This window comes from Bolinopsis microptera, chromosome 8 (genome assembly GCF_026151205.1).
Source record: "Bolinopsis microptera isolate Bmic1 chromosome 8, MBARI_Bmic_1.0, whole genome shotgun sequence".
Classification (NCBI taxonomy): domain Eukaryota; kingdom Metazoa; phylum Ctenophora; class Tentaculata; order Lobata; family Bolinopsidae; genus Bolinopsis; species Bolinopsis microptera.
This window is the reverse complement of record NC_087079.1, coordinates 5292849-5309035: the sequence shown is the minus strand read 5'-3', so window position 1 is coordinate 5309035 and position 16187 is coordinate 5292849. Positions and strand designations below refer to the sequence as shown.

General features: G+C 36.9%; 2 protein-coding genes across 5 annotated transcripts in view; one reads left to right on the top strand and one right to left on the bottom strand.

The window, feature by feature from the left end:
- The window catches only part of LOC134820250 (neurobeachin-like protein 1), a 162517-nt gene that overhangs the window by 52030 nt on the left and 94300 nt on the right, over positions 1-16187 (bottom strand). For all 4 annotated transcript variants that reach the window (XM_063830476.1, XM_063830477.1, XM_063830478.1 and 1 more), the window contains 3 exons: positions 16035-16121; positions 13693-13848; positions 9522-9613 (listed from right to left, as the gene is read on the bottom strand). In XM_063830476.1, coding sequence (XP_063686546.1) covers positions 9522-9613; positions 13693-13848; positions 16035-16121 — 335 coding nt within the window. The remainder of the gene's footprint in view (positions 1-9521; positions 9614-13692; positions 13849-16034; positions 16122-16187) is intronic.
- LOC134819780 (uncharacterized) lies at positions 553-6912 on the top strand. The gene is made up of 8 exons (XM_063829920.1): positions 553-573; positions 2079-2220; positions 2587-2668; positions 3728-3888; positions 4199-4296; positions 5146-5395; positions 5534-5667; positions 5894-6912. The coding sequence occupies exons 1-8, from the start codon at positions 553-555 to the stop codon at positions 6446-6448; spliced, it is 1443 nt and encodes a 480-aa protein (XP_063685990.1). The 3' UTR covers positions 6449-6912.

Sequence of the window (16187 nt, the reverse complement as noted above, 5' to 3'; positions counted from 1 at the left end):
ATAAAATTACTCCTTAATGGTGTAAAATCGATTTGAAAAGTTATTATTTTGTCAAAAATCAAGTTTTAAAAACGGTTAACTTGATGACGTCATCAAGTGGTGATGATGACGTTAAATTATTTTGTATTATAAAGTAAACTGAAGTGTAAACGATTACTGTATCTTTTAATTTTATACTTTTCGATCTACGGACACTTGAATGTAGACTACAATTTACTGCAAAAGCGTCTATACATATATATATATATAGCTTCACGACAATCTGTTGTAAAACAGGGGTTCCAGAAAACCCACTTCCTGATACCCCTGAAACTTGAAAATGTGTTTACAGTCGATTTGGTCAACGGCTAGACGCCCTGCAAAGTTTCAGATCTCTAACTCAATTTTAACATATTATTTAAGACACTAAATATGGCGATTTTGGGTTTTTTTACCGAGTTTCGTATAACAGTACTGGCGCGTATTTTGCGCAAATTTCTTAAAAACCTCCACATAACTATTTCTTATTCCTGACATCTTTGACATTCAATTAGAATGTTTTGAACTTAAAATATGCCTGCTGAACTACTTTCGGTGAGTCTTAATGCCTGAAAACTGTAAAGGGGGTATAATAGTATAGGGGGTAAATAGTATAGTGAGTGTAATGTTGACGGTTATGCTTGCCAGCAGTCAGCACTGTGATTAAAGGTCTGATTTACTGGAATATTTTTCTTAGAAATTCCGGTAAATTTGCTGCAGGTTAGTTGGGCAGACAGAATAATGCACAATTATTTTGTCTTACAATTACATATCAGGAATGTTTTATATAATTTGCAATATTGATAATCTTTAATCGTTGGAGTTTTTTATATATTTTTGAAATTACTGATATTCGTTAATTGAATTCTTTGAATTTGTTTGAACTATTTAGTAATTATCTATTTAGTAATAATCAAGGTCTGACTTTCAATGTCACGATATAACCCTGAACCGGAAAATTTGTTTTATCGTAAGGGCATAAAAATCCCGGTTAGTTAGGATAAATCTGAACCGCATTCAGAATAACATGACTTTACTCTCTAATTTAAATTACCATTTGAATTATGCAGAAACTTCCTTCTATCTATCTTTACAAGCATGGTATTAGCTGAACGAATGACCAGGCCACATTACCACAAAGCAGGTACTCGTCAAAAGCCTGATTTCCTCGTATCGAGTTGCGTAAAATTGCAACAATAACTGGCAGCCAATTAGCATAAATATGTCCATTTTATAGCTGCATACCCTCCACCTTGTTGTCTGCCAGTATACCATTAACATACCATCTGAACACATCTTTCCATTCTACAAACAACTCTCTGCCGTCGTCTGCCCTTTGGATCTACATCAATGATAAGCCTTAATACCAGACAGAAATGAGATCTCCCAGGCGGTGCTAAGTGGTACCGAGTAACGGACACTAAATTTAAAAGAAACCGCAGTACGTTTACCAAGCCGGAATACCCGGGGAAGTTTCTCTGACATACATAAATTAAATGAATTGAACGTTTGATTACCAGGGCATGGGTGGTAAGTATCGCCTAACTATTATATGCTTTGAATATTTCAGGAACATTTTTCTGACAATTTAGTAATTTGCACCCACTTTCGCGTACCTGTGCTTGATCCCCCGTACTGGCTGTATTTATGTATATTTCATGTGATATTTTATGGGCTGAGGTTAGTACTCATTTCTGATGCACTGGCCGATAATTCTTGAGCTCCTTTTATTGTTAAAGTTATAAGCCTCGCCCGTGCCCCGAGTAGTTTGTGTAACTTGATTACGAGGGACTTTTAATGGGCATTTTATATTGAAACTTTTAATACCGTTACCCACGTGACTGTAGGCCAGCCAACCGAAATTGATATTTTTCAGGGGGAGCAACACATGTTTACAATATCTCGTCTTAACTATCTGTTAATTTGGTATTGTTAAACCACAATGATATCACTCATGAAATTTTACCGTGACAAGTTGATATTGACAACGTAACCGTTAGTTTCACTTGTTACATGGTTTATATTTTGTCTCTTTCTCAACCCCCATATGTTTGTAACAGATGCTCCTCATATACCTGCTCCTTCTCCACGGTGTCTCCTCCGCACCCCTCCCAGAGTTTAACCTACAGAGTGGTGGTAGAGGTGTTCAGAGGGAGATTCCCACTTTTGATGGGGTCGACTGGACCCGTTCTAAACGTGGAGGTTTGTTGGGGAAGAGGGGTAACTATAATGCTGAATTGTGTTGTGTGAAAGTATTGAAGGCTCCCCCCACCCCCCCCCCCCGTTCACGTTTTTGAAAAGGTTTTGAAACGTTTTGTACTTGCAGTTCAGTTCTTCTTAGCGCCACAGCCTAGTCAGACAAATCATTATACCCTTAATAATAATGATAATTGAATAAATTATTTATCGCTTCAAGAAAACCTGACCTTGCTTCACAAACGTCAATCTCTGGTCACTTTTTCATTACCCGAATTAATCTCGAAAGATTCATTATGAGAAGGGTACATAAAAAAGTCGCGACTTCCTCTTTCTAGTTAATACCCGTGTTTAATCTCCGACCCTTTTCAGTTTGTTACGATAAGGGGAGTGAAAAGAACGTTGCTATGGGACATCAGTTTTATCTAGACTGTGGGAGATGTACTTGTGATAGGTAGGTACTACAGTTAACAGTATAACAGTAAAACAGTGTGGGAAATGTAGGTACCGTACCACATAACGTACTAGGTACCGTGTGTACCACACAGTTTGTTACATAGTGAGTGTGCCGGGTCTGTACCGTGCAACACATTTTACTACAGTAAAACATCCAACTCCGGGTTTAGAACTGCAAGTCCGGGTTTAGAACTACAAGTCCGGGTTTAGAACTACTAATACTCCCACACCATTTTATCCCGGACAACCAGGCTCCAATATTTTGCCCTATTTTCAAAACAGAAGAATCTAATTGCCGGCCCAAATAAGTTTTGGAAAATTCAAATCGCTTCGTACGGACGTTTTAAAGTAACCGGGATTGAAGTTTACACTAATCGTGTCTCTAATGATAGTAGTAGAGTAGTAAACCACAAATTGGGATATAGATATGAAACTGGATAAAACGGCTTAATTAATTCCATTGTTGAGATTAACGTTATTTTCCCAATTCTGGGAAACGTTGTCCAACGTTATTTTCCCAATTCCAATCCTCCAAGACTCTTCAAAGATTCTTGAGCTGTAATGACTGTATCCAATATGACAAAGAAATTTCAGCGGGCATACGATTTGTCACTTTTTCTGGAGCTTATAAATATGACTATAAAAGGGGACAGTTTAAGGCAAAGTGCATTTGTAGGAGACAATAGTCACATCAATAGTGACCTTAACCAATGAATCCCTTAATTTAATCGTATTTTGGTGATTGTTAAAAATTAGTAGAAGTCTTCTAGAGAAGGTACTAGACTAGAACTAATGCAATGCTACGTGTAAAGGTGTAGACTACAAAAGGAGACTATTAGACATTAGACGACTACTCTATAAAGGTGTAGACTACCAAATTACTGCTAAATGATCCATAACGGCCGGCTATCATATTCTTAAGTCACTTCAGATATAAATGACCCCATCTATAAAGGATTGATATAGCGATTCATCTTATTTTCACGGCACAATAACCGCTTCTCCAGTGAAGAAAAATCGCCACAATAAATATTTTAAAATCTCCTCTCTCTCTCAGATACGGTTTCTGGTGTATCCCCAAGTGTTCACCCTACTACAACCCGGACTTAGAGAACTGTGTGGAAATAGTTGACAGTCCTGACCCCTGTTGCCCTCGTCGGGAGTGCCTCCGTTACAAGGACCCCTCTAAGGGTCCCACCACCAACCCTTGGGGCAAAGGTCCGTAGAATATACTTACTCGGGTTAAATTCACAGGTTCAAGTTGTCTAAAGGTTTGAAAACTGTTGTTAAGAAAGTCTTGCTTTTTGTGGATTTTGATTGTGGAAAGCCGGGGAAGGACAATCTTAAACACAAATTTTAAACTTATCGTATATTACCTGACTTTGTGTGACATAGTTTCATATTTAAAAATCATAATGTATAACATTAAGGTCAAGATCTCAAATTATTAGGCTATCATTAACACAACCATCACAGGTACAATGACACAGGACGGTTTAGTAGGCGATCATTAACACAACCATCACAGGTACAATGACACAAGACGGTTTAGATAACCTAATGGTAAGAACAGCGTCCGCAGAGACGGAGAGCGTAACTATTACAGCTACTGTTACTTTAGATGAGGTTAGTTTATCCTAGAAAGGGGTTCTTCTTGGGAGGTTACTTCGTCGAACCCTTACATTACTTGTCGTGCTATTTTTTAATTCAATTGATTTGATAAAATGAATTAGATCAATTTTTCTGCCCTCTTTTTATCCATTCCAATTTTCACTCAATATTCGATTAAAAATACCGTCAAACAACTTCAGATCTTTACCCAAATAAATAAAGAGCTCCAGTCATAATTAATTCAGTCATAATTGATACTTTAATTCAGCTTTGCAATGCAGGACCAAGGAATTGTGTTCAGTTGTAAGTGGCCCGTCTCCTTTTTTTATCAGACATTACTCTGATTTATCATTTATCCGATACGGGTATCAATAGATGCAATGGGAGCTAAATTATCAGAGTAAAATGTATTTTTTATTGTATTGTCCTACTATATAATATGTACTACTTGAATGGAACCAAAGAAAGATTCAATACAACATCCATCTTCGGCATTTGTGTCACAGAATTTGTGGTTATCTTTCATGATGAAACTCCAAAATTTCTTGAAGAGATGACATAAGTCAATGCACCTTACTACGATTTTTTGATTTCTTAACTTCTTGGAGTCAACTGGATACATAGATTTTTTCTCTTTAAGCTTTCAGCACCTCAGTTCCGAAAAGTTTAGACCTGCCAAGATCCGAGTTATGCGAAGTAATTGTAACTTCGAATAGTTACTAATATGCATTTTGAGCCACCCCCGAATTCTTTAGGCTAATCGGTCTTTAAAGTTGAAGATAGAAAGTGATAGGACAAAAGTAGGAACACAACGTTTAAAAGTATATTCATCTGCAAGAATTATAATTAGAAACCCTCTCACAGGGCGAAGGAACGACGAATCCAGCAACTTCGCCAGAATCAACCACGCAATTTGGGGGAGCCTTCACCACGGGAAGTACCCAGAAAGTAGTTCCTAGAGCTCCTACAGAATCAGCTACTAAATCAGACCTTCCGTCCACTGAGCCACAGAGAGGGTCAGCAAGTTTATCAACTGAAGCAGGGACTGGGTCATCGAGTCCATCAACTGATACTCTGACTGAAATACTGACTCCAACTATTGCTGTAGTAACTGGTATGTGGACCCATTTTTAATTTAAAATTCGTTATTGTGTTGGGTAGGACGTCCTTTAAAATCATAGATAAAAAAGGCTGAAAGTTTAGTTTCTGATTTAGTAATATTGTATCTTCTAGAACCCTTAACTTGTTTCAGAAAATTCAGTGTCATCAAGCACATCCTCTGCGTCCACCCAGAGACTCACAACACCCAAGATTAAGAAGACAAGCTCAGAAAGTAGCAGAGCTCCTGTAATATCAACACCAGAACTCCAGTCTTCCTCCTCAGAGGTGAGTATTACATCTGACGGTACGACTCTGACAAGAAGTGGGACATCAGGTAGCACACCACCGACAGACAGCTCACAGGCAACTTACCAGGTGACTGTCACATACCTGATACCACCAATAAACTCCAAGATGACGACAATATTGACGACACATTTAACGACAAAATGACACTTATACTATAAAATCAGTTTGATAATTATCCACAAATAAACCCCGTTCTCCTCAGGGCAGGAGTTTGGGTTACATTACAGGAACCTCAGATAGCACTTCAGATAGCACTGTATCAGATGAGCCACGTCAGCTGCGGGACGACAGCTTATCCAGAGCCGTCACCAACTCTCTCTTTACAGTTACAGAGGGATCCGATCTCCCATCTCCAGAATCTGATCCCCCATCTCCAGAATCTGAATCTTACTCAGAGGGATCCTACTCAACTGGATCACCAGGACCTCAGTCTACCTCACCAAGTCAGAAACCTACTGAACAAGCACCCACTTCAACAAGGGCAGCTGTTAAAACAAGTGACTATCCCACCAGTTCTTCAAATCGGAACCCTTCTGAATCAACTAGTGGTTCAGGGGTGAATCCCCCAGATTCATCAACCGGTGCCAGCCAGAGTACCCAGAGTTCCCAACCCACAGGAACAACCGAATCAGCTGCTCCAATAACTAAGGACTCATTTTCGGAAATAAGTTTAAAAACGGAGGTCTTTTCAACAGAGACTGTGACCATGTCAACGTCTGAGGACAGTGGAATAAACTCCACTCCAGATTATTACTAAGTTACTAATACTAGGAAACCTATGAGACTGCGGTAGGGTCAAAATAAAAGTAGGGGCCAGTGCAAAATTAGAGAATGCTTTGTGTTGGGACAATGTTTCCGAGTTGCTGATCGGACGATAAGAGACCTGCAACTTCTGTGTAGATATAGGATGAAGTGCTAGTCATAGACTGCAAGCTAGGTGTGACGATTATCTAGTTCATTGAAATGACCAAGGCGTGGCCAAAAGATACTGATGTTACGAAACGAATGACCATGCCGAGTGAGCCAGCGACGCTTCTCCGTAGATCTGGGATTTTGCAACGATATGATAAACAAATGAGTAGTGCGATAATATCTGTTGGTCGTAGAATACATGTATTTGAAAACTTTATTGACTGATATTGTAAAGAATCTGAAACAAATCTGCTCAATTAGGCATTGAGATGTTAGATGTGTTATTGTTTTGTTTTTCGCTGACGCAAAGTTGTCTGATAAACTTCTTGAATTTTAAGTGAAACTATGCACACAGCATTTAAATTAGGTTACTTGCACTTGTGTAGGTCTGTAGAAGCATTAGAATCGGGTGTTGCCTGCCACAGGCTATCCCGAATTTAGAAGCTTGCTTTCATCATCATCATTGCCGATAGTTGAAAGTACTGCAAGGGTCGACCGAGGGCAGGATTTGCGACCGATGTCGAGGCCGAGGAAATTTTGCTTTGATAAAACTGAGGCCGAGGACAACCGAGGTTTCATTTTGTTGGCCGAGGCCGAGGAAAAATCGCTATTCCTCGGTCGACCCTTGGAAAGTAGACATCTAGCGCTAGATGACACTAGATGACGAATTTCAACCATCGGTAAAGAACCGTAAATCACAATATCGAGATATTCTATCTATATCCGACTTGCATCTTATCTACTCAGTGTTAAGATTAAGAGCTGTTCCAAGCAGAATAGCTGCTGCAGTATAATAAGACGGTACTTTCTCTGCATCAATCAACGTTTTACTATAGCCGTGACTGGCGGGTTATAAATGGACATTATAAGAAAGAAGTGGGAATATCAAAGTTTTAGTACCTGACCAATCGTTGATAACTACTAGTTAGATTGTAGTTATCTTGACGTATCTTACTGCACGAGGTACAAATTACATCATTACTATGCTCTCCCAGCGGCAATATCCTACAGAAGCCAAGCACGTGCAGACTCCTAGCCCTCTGAGTGGTGGAGACGAGCCCACGTGGGTATTATGCTGCTCAGTGATTGGTTGCCCGGTAATGGTTCCATTAGTAGTTGGTAGACAGCTCACTGCATGCTCTCGAATACAGTGCGTTATGGTATATACTTATATAGAAGGCAGATCGTTGTTAACTAGCTTGTGGCTTCCACACGCTCTATTCAGTTTCCTGTACGTTTTATGAATTGATCGATTAAGCTTTCTGCTAATTGATTATGCTTTTCATTCTCTTGACTAGGCGCGGTTGGTAAGGGAATTCATGTATCACAGTTTACCGGACTAAGTCTGTGTGTAAAATAAAATATAGAAGTATGTCAATCGATTTGCGAATGCTTGCTTGAATTGTACTCTAGTTTAAACCAAGAAAGCTGTCTAGAATATTCATATACAGTATTCTATGGTCGCCGACAATTGACAGAATATTCGGATAATTATCAAATGAAGCTATGCATGATTGGAAAGCTTAATCATGCATATTATGTTAATTAAAGGAATATGCTTGATAAATGAATTTAAAATGATACCATGTACTGGTCATGCTATCACGTACAATCTTATTAAATATATTAATACCGTTATTTTGATAAATTATCACAAAATTGTCATTCCGGAGTACGTATAACAGATTTGTACTGTTTCAAGTTGATTTTTTTGATAGCGCATCTTAATCTCTCATATTCGAGCTTTTCATTCAGAATTAGAACAATTCCTTCATATTATGGAGTCAGGGTGTGGACTGGCTACACCTGGTTAAAGCACTTCCATCCCATTACATAGTACTACTGAAATTAAATTATATTGTTAATTGGTAGACTTGAGGAGGTAAACACGTCACTCACTGGACGGTTTTGTTCGTCCACTGCAGTAACTCCCTTACATTTCTGTTGAAATACTTGTTTGTACTGCCGATTTGACCATTTTGCTATTCATCCCCATAACCACATGTCTTTAAAGTTATATGAATATTAGTGTAACCCGGGCCGTGCCTACGGCCGGGACTTCACTATCGCAGTTGAAATGCAAAAGCCGTTCGGAAATTACCCACAGACAGACAGACAGACAGAAACACACTCTTGAGATTATTACTATTGATGAGAAGATTTAAATAAAACCTGGTTAAAATCTGCCGTGAATCAGAGCAGCTAATTCTACAGAAAGAGTAAATGTAGTGAAATTGTTAATATCTAGGCATTATGCAGTTCGTATGTGACAGTGCACAGTGTTCGTGAGTGTAGTGATATTAGTGTTATGTACGCATGCCTCTTAGTGCACTTGTTGGTTTGCCTTGTTGGCTCTGCATTGTCTCCAGGTTTCATTATAGACAAGCTATTTTAGGGAGGCAATTACTGTACTTCCCATCCTTGGAAATCGACTTTATTATGAAGGAGTACCTATATACACTGGGCAGTTTAGTAATTATAGTGGAATCAGTCAGTGATGGCGGTTGTTTAATGTTTCCAGTATACAGTTTAGTAGAGCCAATTCTTTGGTTTAGTCGTCTACTCATTTAATAATTCATGAGATATCTCAGAATGGATGTGGGTAGAGTTGTGTAGAGTTGTGAAGAGCTGATATTCAGTTCGCTGCGTAGGAAATCATTCTGATTTTATTCTGTTACAATTTCAAATTGTTATAAGGTTGATAGATATGAAACTAGCTTGAGGAAGTGCAAAGCCCCTACTTCCAAGTCTCTCGATTGCTCAATCTTGAACCTGGATTGAATTTAACTAAGTACAGTAAAATCCCGATTCACCGCGGAGTTTGGGGGAAAAGAAATGACCGTGGTAAATAGGTGCGCAGAATATCGGGGTTTTATTATATTGATATAATTATGTCTAATTAATTAATTATGTCTAACCTGATCCAGATCTGGGGTAACTGCGATGAAAGCTAGAATAGACTTGACCTCCGTTACCTGGATACCATGTCTCATGTAAAACTTCACGAACCCTGAGTAGATAGTAACAGTTAGTGTTCCATATTAATATCCGATATTGCTTGACGAACAGTCGGATGTGCATAGAATGCGAGTGAAATTAGCAATTCAGCGATATTTCAACAGCTAAAGTTTTCGATAAATCTTTCTGAACATGTCCGACTTTTCTCTAATTTTTCCCACAAAAAAAAGGGTGATTCGCAAATTGAGGTGGCATCTTATTGGATAGAAAGAAACATTGGTAGTTATGAAGTAGTTATGGAGTCAGATTAGAGTTAACGAGTATTCCACTTTAATAATTATACTGAAAGTTCCACAGAATTTCCACTAACTGCATCTAGCAACAATTCACTGGATATGCAGCATTCATAACTGCAGTGCAATTATATAGTTGGCACGTGTGGTCGTTATGGAAATCCTTCCACCCCAGAACACTTTCATCAGCTCAACATTTCGATTACACATAAAGTTATAGATGCATAATTCTTAATATGTAACAGATTATATAACATACTCTAGTCAACTCACCAGATATGGCACCAAATATGGCACCAAATATGGCACCAAAGAATTATTTTAAAGACCCGTTAGAAATTTTAGATCTTTAGTTAACTGGATTATGAGAGGAGCCTTCTGGGCCTTGCTGACGCAGCAAAAATACTCGAATTTTAGCAATAACTCACCAAATATGGTAAAACTACTCACCAAACATGGTAAAATAACTCACCAAACATGGGAAAACAACTCACCAAACATGGTAAAATAACTAACCAAACATAGTAAAAAAACTCACCAAGCATGGTAAAATAACTCACCAAACATGGTAAAATAACTCACCAAATATGGTAAAATAGCTCACCAAATATTGGAAAATAACTCACCAAATATGGTAAAATAACTCACCAAATATGGTAAAATAACTCACCAAACATGGTAAAATAACTCACCAAATATGGTAAAATAGCTCACCAAATATGGTAAAACTACTCACCAAACATGGTAAAATATCTCACCAAACATGGTAAAATAAATCACCAAATATGGTAAAATAGCTCACCAAACATGGGAAAACAACTCACCAAACATGGTAAAATAACTAACCAAAAATAGTAAAAAAACTCACCAAACATGGTAAAATAACTCACCAAACATGGTAAAATAACTCACCAAATATGGTAAAATAGCTCACCAAATATTGGAAAATAACTCACCAAATATGGTAAAATAACTCACCAAATATGGTAAAATAACTCACCAAACATGGTAACATAACTCACCAAATATGGTAAAATAGCTCACCAAATATGGTAAAACTACTCACCAAACATGGTAAAATATCTCACCAAACATGGTAAAATAAATCACCAAATATGGTAACATAACTCACCAAATATGATAAAATAACTCACCAAATATGGTAAAACAACTCACCAAATATGGTAAAACAACTCACCAAACATGGGAAAACAACTCACCAAACATGGGAAAACAACTCACCAAACATGGTAAAAAAACTCACCAAATATGGTAAAATAACTCACCAAATATGGTAAAATAACTCACCAAATATGGTAAAATAACTCACCAAACATGGTAAAATAACTCACCAAATATGGTAAAATAGCTCACCAAATATGGTAAAACTACTCACCAAACATGGTAAAATATCTCACCAAACATGGTAAAATAAATCACCAAATATGGTAACATAACTCACCAAATATGATAAAATAACTCACCAAATATGGTAAAACAATTCACCAAATATGGTAAAACAACTCACCAAACATGGGAAAACAACTCACCAAACATGGGAAAACAACTCACCAAACATGGTAAAAAAACTCACCAAATATGGTAAAATAACTCACCAAATATGGTAAAATAACTCACCAAACATGGTAAAATAACTCACCAAATATGGTAAAATAACTCACCAAACATGGTAAAATAACTCACCAAATATGGTAAAATAACTCACCAAATATGGTAAAATAACTCACCAAACATGGTAAAATAACTCACCAAATATGGTAAAATAACTCACCAAATATGGTAAAATAACTCACGAAACATGGTAAAATAACTCACCAAATATGGTAAAATAACTCACCAAATATGGTAAAATAACTCACCAAATATGGTAAAATAACTCACCAAATATGGTAAAATAACTCACCAAACATGGTAAAATAACTCACCAAATATGGTAAAATAGCTCACCAAATATGGTAAAACTACTCACCAAACATGGTAAAATATCTCACCAAACATGGTAAAATAAATCACCAAATATGGTAACATAACTCACCAAATATGATAAAATAACTCACCAAATATGGTAAAACAACTCACCAAATATGGTAAAACAACTCACCAAACATGGGAAAACAACTCACCAAACATGGGAAAACAACTCACCAAACATGGTAAAATAACTCACCAAATATGGTAAAATAACTCACCAAATATGGTAAAATAACTCACCAAACATGGTAAAATAACTCACCAAATATGGTAAAATAACTCACCAAACATGGTAAAATAACTCACCAAATATGGTAAAATAACTCACCAAATATGGTAAAATAACTCACCAAACATGGTAAAATAACTCACCAAATATGGTAAAATAACTCACCAAACATGGTAAAATAACTCACCAAATATGGTAAAATAGCTCACCAAATATGGTAAAACTACTCACCAAACATGGTAAAATATCTCACCAAACATGGTAAAATAAATCACCAAATATGGTAACATAACTCACCAAATATGATAAAATAACTCACCAAATATGGTAAAACAACTCACCAAATATGGTAAAACAACTCACCAAACATGGGAAAACAACTCACCAAACATGGGGAAACAACTCACCAAACATGGTAAAAAAACTCACCAAATATGGTAAAATAACTCACCAAACATGGTAAAATAACTAACCAAACATGGTAAAATAACTCACCAAATATGGTAAAATAACTCACCAAACATGGTAAAATAACTCACCAAATATGGTAAAATAACTCACCAAATATGGTAAAATAACTCACCAAATATGGTAAAATAACTCACCAAACATGGTAAAATAACTCACCAAATATGGTAAAATAACTCACCAAACATGGTAAAATAACTCACCAAATATGATAAAATAACTCACCAAATATGGTAAAACAACTCACCAAATATGGTAAAACAACTCACCAAACATGGGAAAACAACTCACCAAACATGGGAAAACAACTCACCAAACATGGTAAAATAACTCACCAAATATGGTAAAATAACTCACCAAATATGGTAAAATAACTCACCAAACATGGTAAAATAACTCACCAAATATGGTAAAATAACTCACCAAACATGGTAAAATAACTCACCAAATATGGTAAAATAACTCACCAAATATGGTAAAATAACTCACCAAACATGGTAAAATAACTCACCAAATATGGTAAAATAACTCACCAAACATGGTAAAATAACTCACCAAATATGGTAAAATAGCTCACCAAATATGGTAAAACTACTCACCAAACATGGTAAAATATCTCACCAAACATGGTAAAATAAATCACCAAATATGGTAACATAACTCACCAAATATGATAAAATAACTCACCAAATATGGTAAAACAACTCACCAAATATGGTAAAACAACTCACCAAACATGGGAAAACAACTCACCAAACATGGGGAAACAACTCACCAAACATGGTAAAAAAACTCACCAAATATGGTAAAATAACTCACCAAACATGGTAAAATAACTAACCAAACATGGTAAAATAACTCACCAAATATGGTAAAATAACTCACCAAACATGGTAAAATAACTCACCAAATATGGTAAAATAACTCACCAAATATGGTAAAATAACTCACCAAATATGGTAAAATAACTCACCAAACATGGTAAAATAACTCACCAAATATGGTAAAATAACTCACCAAACATGGTAAAATAACTCACCAAATATGGTAAAATAACTCACCAAATATGGTAAAATAACTCACCAAACATGGTAAAATAACTCACCAAACATGGTAAAATAACTCACCAAATATGGTAAAATAACTCACCAAATATGGCACGTCTGAGGACACACGCAGTGTCAGGCTGCTCTATATTGCTAGAACAGTAGAGTCTAACAGCGTCCAACATGAACTGCACTCCGTACAGTCTGCGACACAGTTGTAGATTATCCTTTATTATCACGCTCAGATACTGGATGTGGGCTGAGGGGGGAGATTAATTAAATAATCAATTAATTAAAGGAGAAAGTTGTAGATTATCTTTTATTATCACGCTAAGATACCGAATGTGTGCTGAGGGGGAGAGGGTTTAATTAATGGTTGTGACAGGTGAGTTGGGACGCATTCCAGGCAGATTAGTAAAATTCCTCGGAAGGCAAGTACATTAGTCGAGTTGACGTAAACAATGACTGAATGTTGTCTAGATTTTTTATCGTAATTGACGCATGCTGATATTAGAGATTATTATCGGGTCCAGTTTATTCCCGAATATGACAGTATTATATCCTGCACGCACAGTTTTTAGGCAGAATATTTTACGAGAGCTTGGAGTGCCAGGCATTCTGTGGATTGTGCTTATCTCTTGTTAATTTGAGTAGACAGCTACCTCTATAATCAGCTCGCGCGTTTATTTCAAATAAATAGCGTATGTGACCGCTCATCACCGGCACCTCTCAGAACATTAAGAACTCTGAACGCGGTGGGTTTTGTAGTTGGTCAGTTACATTATTAGAATGTTGTAATTTTGTTGCACAGCATTATTCTACATTGACGTCATCGCACGTTACGTGTCCTAGGCCATATAATTATTATAATTATTATATTGTTGTAGTAATGTTGGTAATATTCACTCCTTTAGAGGTCATGACATGTTCTAGTAATATTCGATTTCAATGCTGCATAAGCGTGCAGACTGCATATTTAAAATAAAAAAGATAAAAGTTGGTTTAATCGGTTCATACGGACGCACTTGTTTCGTTGTAATTGCCCAGTCGCAGTTCTCTGTCTAACTTTAGTACGTGTCGAACTATACTACTACAGGTAGCGCACTTTAGTTCGACAGAGTCGAACTTTACATTTGGGGTTTGTCGAACTACAGTACGTGTCGAACTATTTTACGTGTTTTCGAAAACGCTGAGAAAATTGATTAAGGGGGGTTCACCCTGATTTTCTTGTGAAATTCGATATCGAGACAGCAATTGACCAGAAAACTAAGACCTGTGGCCGAACTTTTGGGGGGTTCCGGACTCCGGGTGCCCACCGGTGCCAAATTATGCCAAAATCATCCTAACATGCTCAAAGCCCGGCAAATTTCAGAATTTGGCCGCCAAATTTTGTTAAAGGCCCAACTCAAAATTCCACTCAAACACTTAAGGTCATCATGCAATTCTATGATGATTCTGAAAATTTCATGAAAAAATATTGAAACCCTATTGAGTTCTATTGTTTTGAGCGAAATCAGTTTCGCGAATATCGTGAACTGAGATATGGGCGATTTTGTTCACTTTTTACGATTATTTGAACACAGAATCCACACTCCACAGTTAGGTAGATATTGAGCTGATAGAAGATGTGTTGTTTATGTTAACCTTTTATTTAAAGTTGGTTTCATTGAAAATATTGATTTTTGTTTAATTTATGGGCCAAAGTCGATCAAATTTGGTGCGTATGCCCAAATATTAGCATATGGTTTTTGGCTCATAACTCAGTCATTTTTTGTCCAATCTTGATGGAACTTAATATACGAGTTCAGGGGAATCCGGGTTTTAAGCATGTTAAGATGATTTGGCATAATTTGGCATAATTTGGACCAAATATGGGCGTGGCTGTCCTGCTGGCACCCGGAGTCGTCTCTTAAATCTGAACCCGACTCTTTATTCCCTAATCCCTACCATCGTTTTGACTTCGACAAAATGGTACGGAAAATGTCCGTGGTGAGACATGATGACCGAAATACCAAAATAGAATTTTATATTATAAAGCATCGACTTACAGAATAATTATGCTCTTTTAGTTTTATGTAAAATAATTATACCTTTTGATATCAACATCAAAGCCCTTCTTTGTGAGCACTTAGTCCAAGAAGAAAATGAGAGAAACTCGAATTTCTCCAAGAAAATATTTTACTTCAATGTTCGGCAGGTCATTTTCATTGCATTTCAGTCGCGCAAATAGCAACGTCGCTATTAGCAAAGAATATTTTGCCATACCTATCCATTACATTACCATTGTACTAAATTTGTTTCATCATGTTACATAGTTGAGGGGGCTTTACTCCAACGATTAGCTTTACCAGTATTCAAGTCTAGTTTTTACAAATATCGAAGGTTTCGTCGAACCAACCCCCCTCCCCACTACCCCGCCAATACAGGCTTTGCATGCCAACTTACCAATTCTCACTTCATGATCCACTTTTGACCACAGCTCAAAGTTGAACAAGATGTGCTGGTATATGTCGTGTAGAAGAGGAGAGTATGCTGAAAATATAATATTATCGTTAGACGTTAATTAATATTTTCAATTTCAATAGCGTTATGATGTAA